At 35.7% G+C, this 24,034-nt stretch overlaps 1 protein-coding gene across 2 annotated transcripts; it reads right to left on the bottom strand.

Moving 5' to 3' along the window:
• Positions 1-921: 921 nt before the first annotated feature.
• On the bottom strand, positions 922-23,100 carry CHORDC1 (cysteine and histidine rich domain containing 1). Of its 2 annotated transcripts, none has more exons than XM_032295802.1 (11): positions 22,650-23,100; positions 18,683-18,732; positions 15,697-15,753; positions 14,577-14,734; positions 11,851-11,954; positions 11,320-11,375; positions 7,035-7,105; positions 5,945-6,050; positions 3,802-3,921; positions 3,332-3,394; positions 922-3,065 (listed from the first exon to the last, which is right to left on the bottom strand). In XM_032295802.1, exons 1-11 carry the CDS (start codon positions 22,711-22,713, stop codon positions 2,919-2,921), a joined length of 996 nt encoding a protein of 331 aa, XP_032151693.1. In that variant the 5' UTR covers positions 22,714-23,100; the 3' UTR covers positions 922-2,918. The 2 variants fall into 2 exon arrangements, with proteins under 2 accessions (XP_032151693.1, XP_032151691.1); XM_032295800.1 differs by having other exon boundaries at positions 11,320-11,378; positions 22,650-23,092.
• Between the last annotated feature and the right edge of the window lie 934 nt (positions 23,101-24,034).

Genomic DNA, 24,034 nt, shown 5'->3' with positions numbered 1-24,034 from the left:
AAAAACAAAGTAAATACCAAATATGAATGCCAGGTCAAATAAATTTGCAAAACAACAACAAAATAACCTATTAATATTCCAATAGATAATTTAAAAAGTACCTGAGTGCTAAAATAAAAACAATTTACAGAGTACAGACCCAAATATCCTAAAAGGGATACCAGCCCTCATAAATGAGCTTTTAAGAGTTTACTTACTATATATGCATGACATAAATTTTCAGGCTGGGGAATAACTGATTAAAAATTTTTTTTTTTAAAAATCAAGAGTTTGGAGAAGGTATATAACTCAAAGTCCCTTTAAAATATTCACAAAACTCTTTAAAGTTTCTCTTCACTTTGATGGCTAATTTTCTGAAAAAAATTCCCTTGTATAAAATATAAATTATAATAAAGTAAAATAATTACAGTCCTTAGCCAGTATACAGTTACATCAAGAAGTTATATCTTCAACCTATTAAGGTTTGTGGATTCCTAATCATAATTGTTTATAAATTACTAGGTTAAATTATTACCAAAAAAGTAGGACAGGTCTTAAGACCTTGAAGAGTTTCACTAAAAACACAGTAAAAATTAGATGTTCTACTTTAGTTAGTTGTATTGTACCAAGGTTAACTTAAGTTTTGTAGAAGTTGTATGATCTTGTAAGATTTTAACATTAATATAAGATATAAAAAACTCTTGTATTATATTTTTACAGCTTTTCTGTAAACCTAAAACTAGGTCAAAGTAAGAGGTTATAAAAAGGCTCAACTTCTCAGGACCGTACTTTATACTAGTAAACGTGCTATGAAAGAAAAATAGCATTTTAGGTTTCCCATGTTTAGTTACCAAGTATACATATAATACACCTAGCCTTGACTGCTTTACTACAGTAATTATTTTTAATGCTAAAGAAGAAAGCAAATATCTAGAAAACGAATCAGTAAAGCATTTTTTATTAACTTTTTTGACAAACCAACAGTAAAACATATGCTACCTAACAATAACTGTGTCCCTTCCCTCTACGTATGAGTCTTAAGATAAATGTCATTCAGATTTTTATCTGGACAACAAATTTGAAGGCGCCCTAAGAAATAAGAAATGAAATACCATGGTCACTAATGTAACCAGACTAAATATAAAAGCTATATAGATAATGTGTGTGTGTGTATAGATGTGTGTGTATATATATACACATTAAAAAAATCAATGTTTTGAACAATGCAACAAATCTGAGGTTACACTAACTCACTACTTTAAATAGTATTTCAATCACATATAACAAATTAAGATACTGTTTACGGGAACACAGCCTCAGAAAGAAATATTTTAAAAAGGCAATATTGATCCTTAACTTTAATCAAACTAAGTATCAACCTTTCCCCCAACCCATAAAGACTTCATGTCTCTAAACAGTTGCTGCATCATGAAAGATAACTTGAAAAATTTAAATACATCTCAGGGCAGAGTGAGTCCAACTTTTACTGCCCAGAGTTTCTTGTCATGGTGGCGTAACGTCATCAATGTCTGGTTGCCAGATCTTTTAGTTTTTATTTGTAACAAAGCTATACCTTTCAGCAATTATATTAACTACATCTAAGTTATTTTCTAATGGTAGCAGAATGATATATATGCTTTATTAACGAAAACAGTACTTTTGTAAATTTTTCTAAGAATTCCATAAATACAAAAAAAAAAAAAAAAAACCACAGAAAAGACTTGAGGGGTTTGGGAAATAAACCCCTTTTATTTTCATTTTAAATCTATATAAGTTTAATTTATTCCCAAACTTTCTAAGTTCTTCCAGACTTTTGGCCTTCGTAGTATTTCCTAATTTTTCTTCTTGAGCTCTGTGCTGCCTCAAAACCTATCCAAACAAATCTAGTTCTGTGTTATCTATATTTAATATAAATAAAGTACAATATATAATCAACATTGTATCACTGGAATTATGAAGCTCTTCATGAATTACTTTTTAAAAAAACTCCAAAAGAATTGAGCTATTTTATTTAACATGTAATAGACAGTCATAAAGCAAGTCCATATATTTAGTTTTCTGATATCCTAACGCATTTTCACAAACTTTTTAAGTCTACAATTTTATATAGTTTTCCATCAGGGAGACAAATATATATAATTTCTTTTTATATTTAACTAAAGGTTTTAAGAGGGTTTACTCTATAAATCAGTAACAATTTAGTCATAACACCATACAAACACATTTAAATATTCAGGAAAGAGGTTTTTAAGATTATTGCTTAGTGTTATAAAATGGTGAATTTTAACCAGATTGATACCTCTGTATTCTTGTTTCCTATACTCTTACATCATACTGCTTGGTAAGTAATGTAAGTTTTGACGTAGTTTAAAAATTCAAGTAGCTGTAAACAAATTCTAATTTGTTAAACTATTCATATATTCCCCTTTACTTACTACACTATCCCAGATTTAATCCTCCTTAAAAAAGTGATCATCCCACATAGAAAAAAACCGCAGAGCATCATCTCTTCCTTAAATATTTTCAAGTACTGTAAAAACACAAATCCATGAAAAAAATGATTAAAATTTGACATTTCATCTTGCTTTACTAATTACGGAATAGAAAGACGTAAAAAACATGTTCCGTAATATTTCTCTGCTTAACAAAGAAATACAAAGAAATACTGTAATTATGGTTATGGGCTATTTTCCAGCCTCTTCAAGTACAGGACACAACTGTGGTTCCTACCATCAAGGAGAAATGAATAATCAATCTTAAATTATACAAAAGAAAGATGAGAGGCACAAAAAGACTAACTTTGGCTTTTAAGAACCTAATGTTAACCCTGAAATGCCAGATTCAGTAACACACCAACAAAAGATTACAGCAGCAAGCCACCACTTCACACAGTATTAAGAATTCTGAAATATGTTAATAGTCTTCCTCCTATCTCCCACTCAATCTGTTGTGTCGTCTTTTTGTTTTTCCTGCTTTTTCGCTGCAGGAAGTTCAAGGCTTGCCCACTGCATCGGTTCAGCTTTTCTCATAGTGATCTCAATCTTTGTTGCAGTCATAGTTACATAACTTCGCTTTACATCAATCACCTGTAACATATCAAAGAGAATTACAAGAAACTTGGGTGGTTTTATTAACCTCAGAGGAAAGCATCAGACTTGCTTATGCCAATAATCCCAAATCCAAGCTTCTAAAGGCCTCTTTTATATATAGACTTAAACTTTTTGGGAGGATACACTGTTAAGTTATGTATCTATACTTTGCATCAATGTTTACTAAAGAAGTGTCTTTTATTCTACAAATGATATCTTAAGTTATTGGAAAGAAATTCTTATAATAAATTGGTAATACTTACACCCCATAATTTCACATTTTGATCAAATTCCTTCTCTCCTTCAAATACAATGTGCACATTTAACTGAAAAAGATATATACAGGTTTATGGTACCAAACACTGATCATAAAAATAAGATGGACAAAATTAAATGAAGCTGTTTTAAGAAAGGGTCAATACTATATTGTTTCATATGAGAAAGGCCATTGACAAAAAAGAATAATTGGCTTCAAGCTTCATACTGGGAACTAAGAACTATGTTACTTGATAAATCTACTACTACAGAATCTCCAGAATGTTTCGGTAACTCTATTATGCAGAAATTTTCACTTAAAATAGTTTCATAGAAGTAATTTAAATTATTTTCATGTGGGAGTCATTATAAAATCTTACACCTAAATCAGCTGAGATATGAACAATACCTTAAAATACAGTAACAAATAATGATGTTGAGAAAAGAATTTTTACTCAAAATTATTAGGTGTACATACCAATGTGCTATTTGCTTCTACTCGACTAAGTTCTGGAAGTGAATTTTTAGCGTATACTGAAATGGTAACTTCACCTCCCGTCTGATGCCAATCATGTCTACACGGAACAACTTTTTTCCCCTGTAATATAAGAGAAACTCTGTAAGTTTAAAAAGTGCTGCATAGGGGCTGGGCACGGTGGCTCATGCCTGTAATCCCAGCACTTTGGGAGGCTGAGGTGGGCCGATCACGAGGTCAGGAGATTGATACCATCCTGGCTAACACGGCAAAGCCCCGTCTCTACTAAAAATACAAAAAAATTAGCTGGGCATAGTGGCACACGCCTGTAGTCCCAGCTACTTGGGAGGCTGAGGCAGGAGAATTGCTTGAACGCAGGAGGCGGAGATGGCAGTGAGCCGAGATCGCACCACTGCCCTACAGCCTGGGCGACAGTGCAAGACTCTGTCTAAAAAAAAAAAAAGTGCCACATAATTAATTTCTTAAAAAGAGGAATTCAAGCCATCTAACTTAGAAAAAATTACCATGCACAACAAAGCACCTAATGTTTAAGGGCAAAAAACTTCTAAATTTTCCAAGTGGCTTAAACAAAATATATCATGATACAAAGATTCTTCAAAAATTTTATGATTTGAGAACACACTTATTCCTACCCTTTGTTTTTTTTCTTTTAGGGCCATAGTATTAATACACATTTAAAAAGACAATTTAAGAACTTTGACTAAATTTAGTCCAATTTTAACATTCTGTAAGTACTGTCATCAAAACATTTTTTAAAGACTGAAATGGAAGACATTTGCTTAGTGGGATAAATTAGACAACACCTTAAACTCATGCACTAGAAAACTTATTTATTTTCTACAAATCAGAATCTAGGAACAAAACAAAAAACCTGACCAGTTATTACTTTCTTCCCATTTTAATAAAGAACAAATAACTTCTGGATTTTCTGATTACGGAAATAATCCCACATACCCCACATGCCCTATCAGTAATTTTATTTTTTTATTAGAGGCAAATGGTGATTTGTTATATAAATGGGAACAATTTAGTTACATAATTCAGGAATTCTGAGACACTACTGTTGTAAAAGGCACTATTTTCGTTTTGATACAATGACATTAAAATTACATATATCACTCACATTTCTGCCCTTAGCTATTAGTTTAGATACTTAATACCTGAAAACTGCATGCATTAAAAAAAGAGAAAAAATACATCATTTTATCTAGGATTATACTCTCAAAACTTAACAAAATAGAAAACATGTTATTTTTTCAAACTAAAATTTTCAAATTTCTGGACTATACAAAATAAAGACAGACTCTCTCACTTTATTTAAAAATATTTCTGATAGTTTTGTGGTAGATGAATTTTTATAACTTCAGGGGTATTTTTATAGTATCCAACCGTGTGTTGTTAAGCAGCAGCAACTATAAAATATTCAAATACCGAGATCTCTAAATTAATTTGAAAATTTAATACATTATAAACTACATTAACAGTAACTAACAGACAAAAACTTATTAAGCAATAAGTTGCCCATCCTCTTACAATTTAATGGGGTTTTGGGAAATTGTTTGCATAGCCCCAAGTCTTTTCAAAAAGCTTTCCAGGGAAGTAGAACTGATGCTTTTTATCTTCCTTTTGATAAATATCCCATTAGCAAGCAGAGGCATTCAAAAGAATTCCACTGAAACAAGACTGCTTATCCTCCTCTCTGTTCACTAGGTGAAGTGTCTGTGCATCTGTAAATGACTGAATGAAGTTTTAAGTGGCCAAAAGAATAATCAGAGGTCTAAATGTTTAACGTCATCAAATTCATGGAGTAGTAATTTTTAAAAACAAAAAGTAAGAACATGCCATGGAGCTAATTTTATTAAATAAAAAAGACAAAAAAAATGCTTCAATTTTGTCAGGTGTATTTCATAAAACCCCACATGCTTGCATCAAAATAGACAATGGCTGTTTTGCTCAAAAGGCACTGGCTTGACTCAGATTAATTTTATTTTGTAGTCATATCAAAACTTTATGGTGCAAAAAAAGAAAACTTTTTTTTAATCTAAAGACAGAATAGTTTCAAATCTTTAAAAAATGACTCAGATGAATATAAGCCCAGCGTGTTACTTTTGGAAGAGTTACTTACGGCATCCTTTTTAGTCCACATGTGTTTCCCTGTTGTACAGCCCTCTTGGGCTAAGAATGTATTAAAATCAGAAGTTTTTCTTCTACAACAGCTCCAGTATTTCATCCTTTAAATTATTACAGAAAAATTTCAGAAATAAAATCTCACAACCAATTAAATCTAGAAGTATTTTAGGAATAAATCTGACTTTTTAAGAAGTCAGTAAGTGTGCAACTCAAGTATCTAAGTTACTAAATATAGATGTAAAGTATCTATCAGGAAGAGTATATTTTAAAACCAGGATGCTAATTATTATAGTAATCTTGAAGCTCCTGAGTAGACACTTAACAAACTATAGAAATGATCCCTGCAAGTATAGTCTTCCTGAATGAAGTCACTTAAAACCATCACGTATTCCAAATCAGCTTTTCAGTGATGGCTCACACTCCAGTTTCCTCATGAAGCTACCAAAAACTTTTATGACCAAAGAGTTATAACCTATTTCAATAAGTCATTATAAACAAATTAAAATTTAATGATTATACAACATATCCCAAAGTAGGTTATACCCACTATTATTTACTTGAGATAAACTGAAAAGAGGAAGACAAAAATCAAGGCAAAACTTCAGGTTTCGAATCCTGAAGACTGTGGAAACAGAGTGGAAGATTCTTACAGTGGTGCATTTCCATAAACTAGAACATAATACAGAAGAGAGGTTCCTCTCAATTGAGGAATGTGGAAAAGTATGGGTCTTCTTGGGAAAATGGTATCTTAGTGCCCCACGACCCAAAATTCTAAATGCCCTGCAATGTGTAGGACAGTCCTTCAAACAAAAAATTTAGCCCAAATAGAGTGTATCACTTTTAAATATAGGGTATAAAGAAAAACGGGGTTTATATCACAGTGACCACTTAAGAACTGTTAACCTTGTTTCTGTTTTCTCATGTGGAAACATACAAACCCCTGTGATTTGTAGGTTATTGTGAAGATGTTGATGACAAAAGTAAAATGCCTAATAACAAACTGCATTGCAAACAATGTTTAAAGACAGACCTGTTTAACTTTGTAAATTCTACCAGAGTATTTTAGTAAGTCATGCATAAGTTACCCCTCATGGAAAATAGGTACTCCAGAATGATACACACAGACTTCTTCTAGACTCTCTAGACCCCGATACGTCTAAAAGAGAAACAGAGAAAAAAAATTAGCTGCATATCTCACAGTTACATCTCATACATATTTGCAGTACTGATGACCTCTACGAACTTTGCAAAATACTTAAATGACAATTACCTACAAAATTCATAAATCCATCCCACGCCATTCTGTTAAAAAATGAAAAATGATTCCCTTTTGGACTTGGTTAAGTTTTAGGTCCCTGCGAGAAGGTCATATTAAGATACTTTCAGCCTTTGGAGTATGAGATCCCATCCAATCATATTCAAGTACTTAAATTTAGAAAACAATGTTGAAGCCAACAGATTAATACTCTCAACAGAAATACAGTTACGGCATGACTTAAGTGTACAGTAAACTCCATGTAGGTATTAGCAAGTAATATGAGAAATCTAATAAGCAATTCTGGAAGCCCTGAGTGATGGTGATTTCTTATCCCTATAAAGGGTAAAATGAGCTGCAGACCTATATATATATCCAGGGTTTGTCTGGAAGATCCGGGCCCCATTGCTGCTGTAGATGGAGGCTCTACAGATGAATTCACAAAAAATTATGTTAATAAAACATGGATGTAGCCAGTAGTATATTTTCTATTCTTGTATTTATAGCAACTACCTATGAACAGAAAATAAAATTCTGTGTTTATCTTTTATAAATCCAAAGTACAGTACTAGATGTGTATATCTCAAGATATTTCATAAAAACATAAAACTCAGTATGTTAGCATCTAAACTTAATGCTACTGCCCCCAAAGTCTATTCTTTTCCCCATATTGTTTGATGGCACCATACTCAGTTTCTCAAAGCAAAATCCTGTAGTTCTTCAGTGTCTCCTCTCCCTCTACCCATAGGTAATCTATAATGAAACCTCATCAATTTGATTTGAATATATCAATTTGTTAATCTTCCTCATAAGCTAGCAGATTTTAAGCAATCAAACTATACTAACAGGTTTCTACTAATTCATTTCTCAGCCTTCAATTTCTGTTCTCTATTAATTATCAAATTACTATCACCCTCTTGTTGAAAGTTCTTTAATTACATCCACGTCACACCTAATTATAAAATAAGCAGTTCCAGGTCATTCACATATTTAAGTATGCCTATACATGAGAAAACACTCACAGCCCTGAAGTAAGCAACAATTTCTTAAACAGGACATAGAAAGCACTAGTCATAAAGAAAATGATGGACAAATTGGATTTCATTAAAATTAAAAAGCCTGTGTTTATTAAAGTGATTAAGAGTGAAAAAGCACAGAACTTCTGACAAAAGACTCCAAGCTAAAACATTTAAAGAATTCCTACAAATTGCTAAGAAAGAGACATTAGAGAGATAGGTAAAAGATTCTGCACACTTCACAAAAAGATATAAAAATGGCTAATAAACATACATGAAAGCACTCATCATTAGGGAAGTACCAATCAAAACCATGATTAAAACACTACACACTCACTAGAATGGTTAAAATTAAAAAAAGAGAACTGGCATAACAAAATTTTAACAAACTATAGGACAAGTTGAACCAGCCTCACATACTGCTGGCAGAAATGTAAAGAAATACAATCACTTTGGAAAACTATGTGGAAGTATCTGTTAATGCTAAAGATAGACATATGGGCATACCTAATCCAAAATTCCAAAATGCTCCAAAATCTTTAACTGTTTGACAGCCAACATGATGGTTAAAGGAAATGCTCATTGGAGCATTTCAGATTAGGGATGTTGAACTAACTGGTAAGTACAATGCACATATGCCAAAATTTAAAAAAATCTCCAAAATACTAGAAATGGAAATGTGTACGTGTCACAAGTCATTGACAAGAATGTTCATAACAGACCGGGTGCGGTGGCTCACACATGTAATCCCAGCACTTTGGGAGGCCAAGGTGGGTGGATCACCTGAGGTCAGGAGTTTGAGACCAGCCTGGCCAACATGGTGAAACCCTATCGCTAGTAAAAATACAAAAATTAGCCAGGCATGGTGGCGGGCGCCTGTAAGCCCAGCTACTCAGGAGGCTGAGGCAAGAGAATCACTTGAACCTGGGAGGCAGAGGAGGTTGCAGTGAGCCGAGATCATGCCATTACACTCCAGCCTGGGCGACAAGAGCGAAATTCCATTTCAAAAACAATGTTCATAATAGCATTATTCAAAACAATTTTTTAAAATTACAGGACAATATAAAGCAAAAATTATTTGTGGCACATATAATGACATACCTAAAAGGAATAAAAAAACAAAACTACAGCTACATGCAACAAAGATTAATAAAACAAGCATTATTATTCAAAAGATGAACATGAGTACATATTCTATGATTATTTTTACATTAAATTCAGAAACAGAAAAAACTAACCTATGTTGACAGGAAAACATTTGAGGGAGATAGTAAAAAAATACATAAGGAGTGGTCTGCACTGATAATGAGTTTCACTATGTGAAAATCCCTTGAGCTACAAACTTGTATTTGTATATGCTTTAACAAACTTCAATGTTATATTTTAATAAAAATATTCAAAATTTCTCCAATTACAATGGCCTCCACAATCTAACATACAATCTAAGTTCCCTGTACTACTAAACCCTTTTAGGATCTGGCCAGGCCTATTTATCTCTGTTAATTTCAACTCCACAGCAACAAATTTTTATCATCACATAATTTTCTCTATACTTCTGCTATTATTTATGCTTGAAATATCCTTTTTCTGTTTTCCCTGTCATTCACTTTTCAAAACTCATCTGATACCTTCTCCTTGATCTTCCTTTATTATCCTACCATTTGTACTGCCTTCCCCACTCCAGTAATTACTCATTCCTTTTATCTACTACTTCTACCTCATATACATGTAAATATAATTATATCTCCGTTCCTTAAATGATTTAAAACTTAACATGAGGAAAAAGCGCAAACCTGCCCCCATCCCATTTTCATCTTGTTGGCTGATGAGGTCACCAATTACCCAGATACTTGAGTTCCCCTCTAACCAGTCCATTAGTAAATCCTGCTAATACAGACAGAAGCTCCTTTGCTTGCAATGTGGTTATATCCTGATGTTACCATTGTTAACCATGGTAAGTTGGGAACCATCTATACTGTACTTCCAAAATGTATCATTCATTCTACAAGCACTATTCTAAGCATTCAAGATACAACAAAGAACAATAACAAAAATCAGTATCCTCACAACTTTTACATCAGCAGGGGGAATTAGATTGTACAGATCATAAGCAAAATAAATATGCCAAATAAGTAATATAAAGTGATTAAGAGCAACAGAGAAAAAAGGAGAGGGAGAAGAAACATTGGAGGATATGCAAATTTTACATCAAGTAGGAAGAGGCAGGGAAAGGCCTTATTGATATGTTTGACTGCATCCCATATTTAATCACTTCTCAACAAACTACTCTCCAATCCCACTGCCTGGTCTTCCATAACAGCATCCTAGCTGTTTTCTCTTCTTCCAATTCCACTCCTGTTCTGTCACCACATATTTACCATTCACCAGCCACCGAATCTTTTTAAAACCCTTCCCTAAAGCAAGTAACAGCTTCTCATAATACCTAGAATAAAGCCAAAATACCTCATCATGGCTTCTAAGAACCTCCATAATCTTGTCTACCTCTCCTACCTGCTATCCTTGCCCAAGCTCTACAGACCTTGTTATTTCTTGAACAGCCAAGTTCTAAAGCCTCTGCTCAAGCTTCTCCTTCCAAAACACTCTTCCCCCAGGTTTACATAGTCCATCCAGTACAACATGAAGATTTCTGATTGTTACTATGTCAAAAAGGACTTTGCCAATCATCTTACTAAATAGTCCCCAAGCACTCCTCAGTATGTTCTATTTTCTTCCAATCATCTTGATTTGTAATATCTAATTACTTATTTGTTGCTCTTCTCACCATTCTAGAATATCAGCTCTGTAAGGACAGAAATTTTTGCTTTATTTGATACTATGTCTCCAGCCCATAAAATGTCTGGCACATAATAAGTAGTTAGTAAATGTTAATAAGTAAACTGGAATTACTTATTTCCATTATTCTATTGGACATGATGCTACTCAGACAGAGTGTCTTATCCAGACTGTCGCCCTAGTCCCCAGCATAATGTCCAATATATAATGCGCATGTAAGTATTTGTTGAATTGAGTCAATGAACTGCACTTTCCTCAAAATTAAAATTTTACTTCACAGCACATCACAAATTTTTTAATATATACCTTTGAACACCCTCCATTCTTACATGAGGTCCCAATCTTAATTTCATCATTGTCTTCTTCTGAAACAAAGAAAGAAAATCAAATTAAAATGTTAAAACAGAGCTTTGCTGCAGCATCATTCTTAAAAAGTAGGTTTTTCCAGAAAACAATACTTTAAAAAAAAACAACTGTGACCAGGTTTTGCCTATATCTTCAAAATGATATATGACACATTTCTTTTTTTTTTTTTTTTAAGGACCTGATATCTTTGACAATGCAGTTTTTTTCCATAACAAAATGTTATATCCAATATCTTAACTTTGTAAAAAAAATTACCATAGGTTCTCATTTTGAATAAAGACATATGGAATTAATCTATTAGTTCTGGAGTGTTTGTAGCATATTGTATCTGGCACTTAGAAGAAAATTAGTTTTTTAACTACAATGTGCTACTTTTCCTTATTTATATTCAGTAAACTGCTGCTCTCACTTTTAAATAACTGCTTAACTGTACCAGAAAATAAATTACAATAAAACAAAATAAAATCTTACCTTTCTTATCTTCTTCATTCCCTGATGACAGTTTAAGTTTATCAAGTGCTTGTTTTAGGGAGGCAGATATTTTTAATTCCAAATTTGTCATTGGTTCATCTGGGCTGAAGAATTTTGAAACCTTATTACCATTATTAATATACCAAAATATTTATTTGTACTCCAAATTAATAACTTTAAAAGCTTTTTGAGAAACCAAATGCTTTGTGAATCAAATGATTCCCATTAAAAGTTTAAAGTATTTTACAAATAACTGTTACAATGTATCCACATTCTGTCTGAACAGAAAAGCTCTTTATATTAGAAGAGTAAGTCTCAATCACACTGTTGCCAGCATATTTATTACTCAGTTGCACTAACAAGAAGGGAATAAAGACTAAGAATCCAAGTTTTTCAAGATGAGTAATGCTGAGGAAAGGTACATAAAGTAGTTTTACATCCCATGCCCAAGCTAAATGCTGAGCATATAATAAACAGGAAATATAAGTAAGTTCTAAGTAAATCCGTACTCACTTCTACCAGTGGAAATAATTCATGTGGACAATGGCATATGCATCTATAAATCAGCTATAATCGTATTGCAAGGCAATTTCAGTAGGGTTAAAAAAATATCTTCTAATATTTCATAATGGCTAAGTATTGTATACACAATTTAAGTCCATTCAATAAATATTAAGCATATGAATAAACAAAGCAATAAAAATAGAAATTGTAGGCTATTCATCCTATATCCATAATGAAAAAACTGACAAGAGGCATTTTTAAAAAAGTACACAGGCAAGGCATGGTCCCTTATACCCACAATCCCAATATTTTGGGAGGCTGAGGTCAGAGGACTCCTTGAAGCCTGGGCAACATAGTAGAACCCTATCTGCACAAAACATAAAAAGTCACTGATATGGTTTCCCTGTGTTCCACCCCAATTCTCATCCTAAATTCTTGCTCCCATAATCACCACATGTTGTGGGGAGGGACCTGGTGGGAGGTAACTGAATCGTGGGGGTAGCTTTTTCCCACACTTTCTCACGATGGTCCATAAGTCTCAGAAAATCTGATGGTTTTTTCTGGCCTGCCACCCTGTAAGATACTCCTTTGTTCCTCCTTTGCCATCTGCCATGATTCTGAGGCCTCCCCAGCCACATGGAACTAAGAATCCATTAAACCTCTTTGTCTTTATCAATTATTCAGTCTCAGGTGTTTCTTCAAAGCAGTGTGAAAATGGACTAACACAGTCATAGTGGCATACACCAACAGTCCGGGAGGCTTAGGCAGAAGGCTGGTTTGAGCCCGAGTTCAAGACTGCAGTGAGCTATAGCCACTTTATTAAAGCTTGGGTAAGAAAGAGACTTTGTCTCTTAAAAAAAAAAAAAGTATGTAAAAACCTATATCCTCATAATTTTATAATACCACAGAATGAATTTAGGATAAAATATTTAATTTTTCTATTAAGAGTGAATCTCAAGATCCTTCTGCCTCAGCCAGAGTAGCTGCAACTACATAAGCACACCACCAAACCCAGCTAATTTTTCTTTTTTTTTTTTTTTTTTGGAGAAAGGATCTCGTTCAGGTTGTTCTTAAACTCCTGGGCTCAAGGGATCCTCCCTCCTCAGCTTCCCAAAGTGCTGGATTATGGGCTTGAGCCATAGTGCCTGGCCTCTCAATGCCCTTTAAGTAAAATAATAGCTCATTAAAGAAAAAATTAACTCATAGTATTATAGTACAGACTCTATTATATTACTAAATAGATTAAGAATGAGTCATGACAGTTTTGTCTTTTCCCAATTATTTTTCTGCTAAATTGGCCAACATGGCATTCACTAGTCTCTTCTGATTATGAATAAGATGGAGAGAGAATAAACTCATCCTGAGTAGTTTACTTAGCAATAATCCTCAGACTGCTAATGAACAAATTAATGTCTAAAGTCTCTTAGGGTTCTTGTCTTGGTTCTCTATTATTCAATACTCTACAAATTTAAATAGGATCAATAGACAGTAAGGGGAATAGCACGAGTTCATACCACGAATAAAAATTTCAATAGGTGCCTATTTGCAGCCCCAAAAAAATCACCTGTTTTTTTAAGTTCTGTAGTTTGATTCTAAAGCAACTGTGGCACAAGTGCAGCATGAAGAAGACCTTGTTCAACACAGGTACTCAATATACATGTGTGGGAATACAGAGTCTGGTTATCAGAAGGCAAGTATGAAGAATCTGTACAATTCAATTGTACAGTGAGCAAAAGTTGTTTTAAGACGACTTTCACAAATATGCCATCCAAATCAAATGCATTAAAAATTCGCCAGTGGTAATGAGATGAACAGCAATTTTCAGGCATCTGAAAGTAAAGATGCGTGATTAGGCCTCTGCATTCTTTTCCACTTCAAACTCACTCCATGACAAGGAAAATTGCTTCAAAGAATTTCACCATGCCACAGTGAAAAAGATGTACTCCATGGCACAAGAAAAATGTGTGACTCCCCCACCCTGATGATACATGTCTCTAATTATGACAGTACAGTATGCGAATCTGCTATGAAGTTGTATTGCGCACATGCTCTCAAGTTGAAGAGAAATAAAAATTTAAGGCAGATTTAAGGGAGAAACCAAATGATTCAATGCTTGATGGCCTACATAGTAGCTACAAATGGTATCATGCTAAATCACAAAGTACCATGAACAAATACTATTATTCAAGTGTGACAAAAATAGGTAACTGTATAAAGTATACCTTGGCCTTTTTATAGCTTCTACTGGTTTAGGGGCTTGAATGATGTGTTCCCGAAATTTCGGTTTCAATTCAGATAGTTCCTTCTTCTCAGTAGTCTTGACTTCAGGTTTGACTGGCTCAGGTGGCTTCTCACTATTATGTCTACCTTTTGTACAGCCCTGTTAGTGAAAGATATTAAGAGCTATCTATTTTACACATCATGACAGAAACACTATCTTTTCAGTTATTTATTGATAAATTCTACTTCACATTTTCTCCAGTTTCATTATACTGATTTTAAGAAATTAAAAACAGAATACCAAATGTGCTATATGAATGAAGGCTTTTTAAAAAGCCTTTGAATTACACTTCATAAACACCTACTTATTCTATTAAACATATAGCATAAACTTCTTGTTTTACATTCGAATAATTCTGGAGAACCTCACAAAGAACCGTAAAAACTACTTATACAGAAATATCTGTTACTCAAAAAGTCCTCAATGTGAGACTCAGTTCTCAACCTAGTTATTAGTTATATGACCTTAAGCAAGATAATCTTTTTAAACCTCCATTTTCTCATTTGTAAAATGGAGGCAATGTCACATAAGATATTTTCTGAGGGGGTTAAATAATAAAATGCCTAGCACATTTGGCAGGTGATAACCTTCAACAAATGTTAGCTACTTTTCTACTACGTTCTATTGAATTATATATACTTTTAACAGCTCTGAAATGATACAATAGCTTATCAGTTTGTTAGCAGCTTTTTTCTTTCTTAGTGGTATACAAAATGATGTATTTCAATAGCATCTCATATTAGGTAAAACTTTATCATTCCTAACTAAAAAGGCTTTAACTTGTTGCATATCACTTTTTCCTTCTTGATGTTCTTTTAATATAACAGAAAGAACAAATCTAAAAACACAAGCGAGTAACTAATACCTTAAAAAGTTAACTTCCAAAACAGATTTTTTATTTCAGAAGCTGTGGAAGGGAGATGAGCTGCTTTTTAAAATGTGTTATCTGCAAGCTGATGAAGACCAATCAATCAATATCAGAAATCAGACACCTCAAATCTGAAGCTTTCTGTAATGTGTATTTTTAGGGAAATAATCTAGAAAAAAAAATTAGTACTTACAACAATACTTAAGAAATCAGAAAAATCAGTTGTTCTTCTCTTACAGCACGACCAACCCTACGAAAAATATGAGAAAGACACTAAAAACTCTATTTACATGGGAACCATGACCCAATAAAACATTCTACTTGCACTTATCTACTTGTACCCTGCAGTAACTTGCATGTAAACAGAGTGCAAAATTTTAGTGTTGTATATAATTCGTTTAATCAAGTGAAATGAACTTTAGTCTTTGATTTTTAAAAAACCAATTAACTAATGTTTTTTTTTTTTTTTTGAGACGGAGTTTCACTCATGTTACCCAGGCTGGAGTGCAATGGCGCGATCTCGGCTCACCGCAACCTCCGCCTCCTGGGTTCAGGCAATTCTCCTGCCTCAGCCTCCTGAGTAGCTGGGACTACAGGCACGCACCACCATGCCCAGCTAATTTTTTGTATTTTTAGTAGAGACGGGGTTTCACCATGTTGACTAGAATGGTCTCGATCTCTTGACCTCGTGATCCACCCGCCTCGGCCTCCCAAAGTGCTGGGATTACAGGCTTGAGCCACCGCGCCCGGCCAATTAACTAATGTTTAAGTGATTTGTGCTGTGGCCTATCATCAAAGGAAGCACGTTTATAAAATAAAAACTGCTTCTGTTTTCAACAATCATGTCTGGCTTTTTAGAAGAAAAACATTGTATAATTCCTAAAATTATAACATATTTAAGGAATATTCAAAATAAGCATAGGTATTTTACTTTTGAATCTGTTAAAGATAATAACTATAATTTAGTTTTTAAACAAAATCCATTTTAGTTTCACAATAAGCATTCTATTTTCAGAACAACACAGATTAACACAGTAACCAAAGCACTATTAAGTCTCTGACGGTGAAATGATCTTTTCAGTGAGGAGCATAAAGGCACAGAAACTGTATTACTATTTGTAATTTCTGAACAAACTATCAAGTGGCTTACCAAAAAATGGCTTTAATAATTATCATCTCTTAATTCCAATGTATTACAGAGAAAAGAGAAACAAAAACACAAAATCTCAAAACTTGGAACTTCAGATTAAGATTTGGGCCTTAATTCAGATTAAGAAGCAACTTTGCACATATCCACCTGGACGTCTCTGATTTTCCAATAGACTGCATAAAAATTTGGCAGTATTTTTTTTCCACAATATGCACTTGTAGGTTCCTTTTCTTTAAAGGAAATTTCAAATATCCCGTAATTCAAATTTTCCTTTATTTTCAATTTTAGTTCTCTTTTACTGTGAATTGAGATGTAGATCAATTACTACCTTAAATACAGGGTTTAAATAGCATCGATAATACAGTCAATAGAAAATTTATTCTATAGAGAAAAAGTTCTACTGTCTTAATCGTGTGCTGAATTACGTCAGATACTATGATACATACATGTAAAACATGACATAGGTAGGCCGGCTGTTCCCAAATGCCAATCTGGATTCTATGCTAGTCCTCAGTACAATGAGAAAAGGAAAGATAAATTTAAGTTATGTGATATAAGGTTGCTAGCTGTCTTTTTTCAGCAAAACTGCCCTTTTCTATGAATATGGCCCTTCTAATATTAACATAGTCTTTCTTTTGTCAATGCAATGTTTAACTTCTTACTTGGTCAAATAGAACCTAGTATCCCTATATTGATGTATATATACATTTTATCTGAAATCTTCTGGGCTGTGAAATCCAATAATCTTGGAAAGTCTAGGACTTTCAGATATGGTTATAAAATAGAGACAATAATAAACACTGCAACTGCAGAAGAGAAGCAGAAATACTTCAAAGTGAAATTAAGACTTGAAATGATTAACAGTGTGGGTGAGGGAAAAAAAGAGCAAGGGCACCACAGCACCACAGTTTCCACCACCACAAAGATTTGTAAAACTAAAAATATGTAACGAGGAGTAAGGTCTCAACTTGCCCTACTGAATGCCTGCTCTGTTTTCCTCACTCAGAACTAACCAGACTAATACATCTTTGGTTAGGTCTGGTGGTATAACAGTGAAGCCAAAAGAGTCTAACTACTCACTGGAAGGTATAACTATTCACCTGAAGGGCACCAACAATATTTAAACATGTTAATACTACTTATGTTCCTGAGAACCAAGGTCATAGTACCTAAAAGCATGGCAGCTCCACTATAGCATTTTCTTTTGAGATATACAAAGGAAACTCTTTATCATATTATCATGAATTTTAAAAAGATGACCAGCAAAAATCTAGTCAAGCAACATTTGACTAACTCTCCAGAACATCAAAGTAGTATAGCTGGAAAATAGGTAACACTTCTTCTAAGGAAAAATACACTCTTAACTTACGTGTTTGTCCTGAGACTGGCATTAAGTATTTCTAATAGAACGATCTTTTCCAAAGTTCAGAGCTGTTATTAGCAGTGACAGACTGAGATTCAATACAACCACTCTATTTTTCCAAAATATTACAAAAGTGAAGAAAGGGGTGTTGAAAACGAGAATTAAGGCCAGGCATGGTGGCTCACACCTGTAATACCAGCACTTTGGGAGGCTGAGGCAGGTGGATCATCTGAGGTCAGGAGTTCAAGACGAGCCTGGCCAACATGATGAAACCCCATCTCTACTGAAAATAGAAAAATTAGCTGGACGTGGTGGTGGACTCCTGTAATCCCAGCTCCTCGGGAGGCTGAGGCAGAATCGCTTGAACCTGGGAGGCGGAGGTCACAGGGAGCCAAGACTGCACCACTGCACTCCAACTCAGGTGACGTAGTGAGACTCCATCTCAAAAAAAAAAAAAAAAAATTAAAATATAAATAATACAATTTTATTACTGGAAAAGGCCTTCAGATCACCATCTACTGTCTTCTTTGCCTTTAGTGAAGTATACGCTTAAAGCACCTCCCCAAAGGTCATTAAGAACAAAGTCACTAGCTGAGAAAAAAGATTTGGTATTACATCTCTCAATTTACCACACAGATAGGAAGGAAATGAAAATACAGTTCCTACCTTTAAGGCATCATGAAAGACTGGAACACCTGGGTGGTATGTGCAAGCCTCTGGAGAAACAGAGAAGAAAAAAAGTACCACTCATTATAATGAAGAAAAATGTATACGTGATTATCTCCTTAAGGTGTTCACCTTTAATCCTTTTCCAAACACAGGTATGTTAAAAAGGTACAAATTACTGAGTTTGATGTGCAGCACGAAGTGCAATGTATTAAAAATTCTAATTCAAGAGTATGATGGCTATGGATAAAAATAAAAAATTATTTAACAATTATATTTTATATTCCTCTAATCTTGGTAGTAAAATTTGTTTAGTAACAAAACTTCAAACCCCCAAATTTTGACCTTCATTTTTCAAATCTGCTTTTACAGGTGTACTATCAAACTCTAAGTATTCTTGCATGCATTAATACATAAAGGTTTCACAAGAGGTTCTCTAAAAGATATTTCGTAAGAACAGGCTCATCCTTTTAAATATTGTAAACTTTTTTCAGAGTATCTAATTGCTAATTTAACTTTCCTAGACAGCAGTCAATTCCTAGGTACAAACCTCACTAAAGAGACGTCTAGGCTGGCGCCGGGTGGCTCATGCTTGTAACCCCAGCACTTTGGGAGGCTGAGGTGGGCAGATCACCTGAAGTCAGGAGATAGAGATCAGCCTGGCCTACAAGGTGAAACCCCATCTCTCCTAAACATACAAAAATTAGTGAGGTGTGGTAGTGAATGCCTGTAGTCCCAGTTATTTGGGAGGCTGAGGCAGGAGAATCGCTTGAACCTGGGAGGCCGAGGTTGCAGTGAGCTGAGATCACGCCACTGCACTCCAGCCTGGGCAACACAGCAAGCGGCTGTCCCCACACTCCAAAAAAGGATTAAAGTTCTACAGTCTATTTTCAGGATTCTCACTGGGTGTTTTTCTATACTTCCCATTACACAATCAATCTTAATTCTTTTACATAAATGGGTTTATTATAACTTGGAAGATGGAGTATTATATTTTTAAAAATCAGGTAACAGCTTCACACCTCTGCAATCTGCTTATAAAACATCTTTCAACCTTTCAAGTCTGTTGAGCTTTCAATGCTCTACAACAACCCTGTCCAACATGCCACCCAGAATGACTCTGCATGTAGCCCAACACAAATTCGTAAACTTCCTTAAAACATCATAAAAAATACATTTTTTTAAGCTCATTAGCTATCACTAGTGTTAGTATACTTCACGTGTGGCCCAGGGAAGCCAAGATTGGACACCCCTGCTCTACCACCTGATTCCTGGTGTTGCCTCAAAATAATTAATTCCTGGTGCTCACAGGTATCTCCCTACCCCGTATTACTAGCCAGGATTGCTTCCTTGGTAACCATGTGCTGCGTGGATACTAACTAACGTAGAAACAAAGTGTTAGGTAACTTCCTGATACAGTAAGTAAACCCATGGATCAGAAAGATGTTATTAATAAAGGTAGTTGTGGAATTAAGGGCTGAAAAAGGAGACTGGAAGTAGAAATGGATATGCAGAAGGCCATGAAGTTGAGAGGGGAATGGAAATAGAGAATAGATACAGTATTTTCAAATACCAAATTTAAGGTAGTCAGAGACATAAAATGTACAATGTTTAACACAGTCAGAGGCATAAAATGTCACAATACCAGTCAATTTTGGCAGCATGGGAGCAGGAATGAGTCAGATCCAAACCATACAACTAGTATGAACACAATTAGAAAACCAGTGCTTTCAAAAACAAGAATAAGCAGCTGGACATTCTTTATCCTTTACAGTTTTAAGAGTTTTAGTAAAATTATTATTTTATGGGTAACAAGCTACAACACAGTAGTAGTTATTAACTATCCAGAGCTTCTAACATTGAGTCTGACCCTGGCTAAATTTCTCACTGCCGCTTGCTACTAGTTCCTTCAGTTTTCTTCATATATGTGGATTAAATAAAATACTGTTTGTGAAGCTTTGTTTATTCTAGAATAAGTGTTTACATATGCAAGTTGCCAACTGTGTCTCCCTCAAACACCCTTTAACTTGTGTTACAAGTTAAAACGTTCTATCAGCTTAAAAGGGAGTCTAATTTCTGTCTAAAAGGGGAAAAAAATCATGAGACTCTAAGTCAACAAGCATGGTAATTATGCCATAGCACCAAGAAAAAAAGCATTTAGTGTAGATTTCAAAAGATATTTAAGGATGGCAGAGCCAGCATCTGGCTTCATGCAAAATGGAACTTGCTTGTGTATTTACTTCTTTAACTTATTTCTGTCAACTGTACAACGTCAAACCTCTTCCTGTAAAACCAACCAACCTTATAATTTAGTTGTGTCCTACTCGGTATCTCCATTTTCTTCTCCTTACATTCACTTAACCAACTTGCTTGAAAAATGTATTCTAAGTCTCTAAAAAACCCCTCATTTCGCTTAAGTAAATATACTTTTAGGGATCTTATTGAAGTTTCAGCGATCTTACTGGAATTCCTCTGCTGTAACGGGTACTGCTGACCACCCAATTCTTGAGACTGTTTATTTGTTTTTCCGGGTCATTTTCTCTTTCCTAGGCACTGCACCAAATCACACATGGATACAGACTTCCAACAAATGGCTATCTCCCCTGAATTTTATTGTCCCATACAGCAAAACATCAGCCTTTCCCCTATATTCGATATTAAAGTAGAATTTTTGCAGACAGAAATGATCAATTATTTTTTACGTAGGCTACCAAAATCAAAGGGCTTTCAAATCATTATCAAGTTTGCCATCTACTGAAATCTCACAATTTTCCTCGAGTAGCATCATATCTGCATCATAAAAATGTCAGTGTCCATAACTTGAGTATTGCATTAGGTTGGATTTACCTTTTCCTTAAAACGCTGTATCAATGGTTTTATTTTTAATAACGCCATCAATTAACCTGTGGGCCAAACCTAAGTATTTCAAACATCTCAGAGGTGAAGAGTTTAGAAGGCATCAGTTTTCATCTCCCCCACAATGATGAACGATGTTATTAATACTACCTCACTGAACTGAGCTTCTCAATCAAATAGATCTAATTAATACCGCATGCTTCCCACGGTTGTTATGAAGATTAAATATGATAAAGCGATAACGTCTAGCATGCAGAAGACATAAACTAAATGCTAGTTCAATCTGAAAACGTGCTGTCACGTCTCACAATACGCAAGGAATCATCTCACTTCTTCGTCAATCAAAATCTCAATTCATTGATCATTTCCCGTCCTTCACCTAGTAGTCACTTTCGCTTTGGTTCCTTAACTCGATATTTAGATGCTGTAGAGGACATTCGATCATTTTATACCGGAGTCAGCAATGATATTAAAACGTGCAGACCACCACAAGAATACCCGACAAAGGCCGCCAGTGAGACAAAGCTAACTAACGTATCACCAGGATGCACCTATCAAAAAGTGTAACGATACAGAGTAATGTCCCTTACCTAGAACACTTGCAAGAGGTTTGTAACAGCGGATCGACTGAACGCAAACTTCTACGAGGCAGGGCTTACACCCTAGGACAAGTCCCGACCCCCCCCCCCCCCCCAGGCAATCACAGCCAACACTACTTGCGGAACTGCAAAGCAAGCTCACCAGTACCTCGTTAACGTCTGCTTCCCAACAGACTAGGGGGCCCGAGGAGAAAGGTGTTTGTTCTAAATTCCAGGCGACTTAAAACGAGCGCGGAGACGACCGGGGAAGCACGTGGATCCAGGGGAGCGTCCCTCTCCGCAGAGGCAGAGGGCAGTCGGGCGCCGGGGCCCGGCCGCAGCCAAGGGAGCGCGGCGCACCAGGCGGGGGGCCGGCGGGCTGTGCGCGCAGCCCAGGGAGGCCCAGGAGGGGCCTGGACCCGGCGCCGCGCGAGGACGGAGGCAGGAGGTCCCCGGACACCCTGCGGCCCAATGGGCCTCCCCCGCCGAGGAGGTGGAGAGGGGAGGGAGGGCTGGCGGCGCGCCCCTCTTACCATCAGAATTGGTTTCAGGATCAAAGCGCTGACCGCAGCCCCGGTTGTAGCACAGCAAGGACATTTTCCGTTCCCTCCGTCACACGCAAGGCCCAAACACCGGGAACGGCAAGAGGATGCCTTGGCCACTCCCGTGTCGCTAGCACCTGTCTGACGACCGCCGCGACTGCCGGCTTCCGGAAACGATCAGTGGCGTTTCAGGAACCTTCGCGAATTTTCCGGTCGCGCAGGCGCAGCGGAGAAGGAAAGCGGCGGAGGAAGCGGTAGGAGGCCGGCGCTAGCCCCGGCCACGATAGGTCCGCCTGCTGCAGCTGGTCGCAGCTGGGGGTCGGAGGTGGAGCCCAGACAATAGCGGAAGGGAAATGTACTGGGCAGAAACCGAAGGCGTCCAAAAGACTGACAGCTGCTTCCTGACTTCCCCAGTCCTCACTGGCAATGGGCGTCTCCTCTCATCCCCTGCAACGCGGCATCCTTATTCCTTGCCTTGAGGCTGCGCCTTAGACAGCCCGGTGGGTATCTTCTGACCCCTTAGCTGTGCACAATAAGTGTGCAATCGTACGGTGTTTCCAAATCCTCAGGATAGGGGTATGAGCTTAGTAAATGAGGAGAGGAACAGTGGACGAACCTCTCCGCGTGTCTGTGTCTCTAGTGCCCTCCTCTCGGGAGCAATTTTAATAACTGAACAGTTGCGTTCACATTACTTTGAAAATACAAAACACGTAAAAATCTGAAGAACAAAATTATGGATCTGATACTGTGCCAGAAGTGATCACAATTGCTCTAAGGCCCTGGGGTAATCGTTAATATTTCATGTGCGCTCCCACTTAAACGATTTCTCAATACTCAGTACTCCGCTCTTGGAACAGCTAGTAAAACTTCAAGTGCATTATAAAAATTACAGTAATGCATTGGCTCCAACTTACATATTTCCCAAATGTGGGGCGTTTGAAAAAAAAGCAAACACTTTTTGATAACATACACTGAAGGATCTTAAAATAAGCAGCTTGTAAGTAAACCTAAAAATCTATACACAGTTTCCATTGGTCTCAAGGTTATTTAGAGATCTGGCTCACATCCTCCTACCCCTGAAAAAAAGACTTTTCAGTTTTTCATATTACGTTCTCCTCTTCTACCTAGAATTATTAAATTATTATATTGTAATCCTAACATAGATATATGTTTTCTTCTTCATTTAACTTAACATGAATATTTTTCTATTTTGTTTCGTAATCATTATTACAAATGACAGAGTATTCTCTTGAATGCATCCACTGTAATGTAACCTTTCTCGAATTTCCCCAACTTTATTATATGTAAATTACAACCATCAACTTGTATATTATTTTCCTTATTTCAAATTTCCCCCTTTAGAAAAATTTGAGGAA

Source organism: Sapajus apella, unplaced genomic scaffold (assembly GCF_009761245.1).
Source record: "Sapajus apella isolate SASKATOON/1434 unplaced genomic scaffold, GSC_monkey_1.0 scaffold34, whole genome shotgun sequence".
In the NCBI taxonomy this organism is placed as follows: domain Eukaryota; kingdom Metazoa; phylum Chordata; class Mammalia; order Primates; family Cebidae; genus Sapajus; species Sapajus apella.
The sequence above is the reverse complement of the archived record's forward strand: the minus strand, read 5'-3'. Positions and strand labels throughout refer to the sequence as shown.

Excerpts from the sequence above, each read along its gene's own strand:
- CHORDC1 (XM_032295800.1), bottom strand. The coding sequence starts at position 22,713 with ATGTCCTTGCTGTGCTACAACCGGGGCTGCGGTCAGCGCTTTGATCCT. Across the intron at positions 18,733-22,649 it reads TCCTGAAACCAATTCTGATG|AGGCTTGCACATACCACCCA; the intron begins GTAAGAGGGGCG and ends CTGTTTCTCCAG. Across the intron at positions 6,051-7,034 it reads GTACCTATTTTCCATGAGGG|GATGAAATACTGGAGCTGTT; the intron begins GTAACTTATGCA and ends AATAATTTAAAG.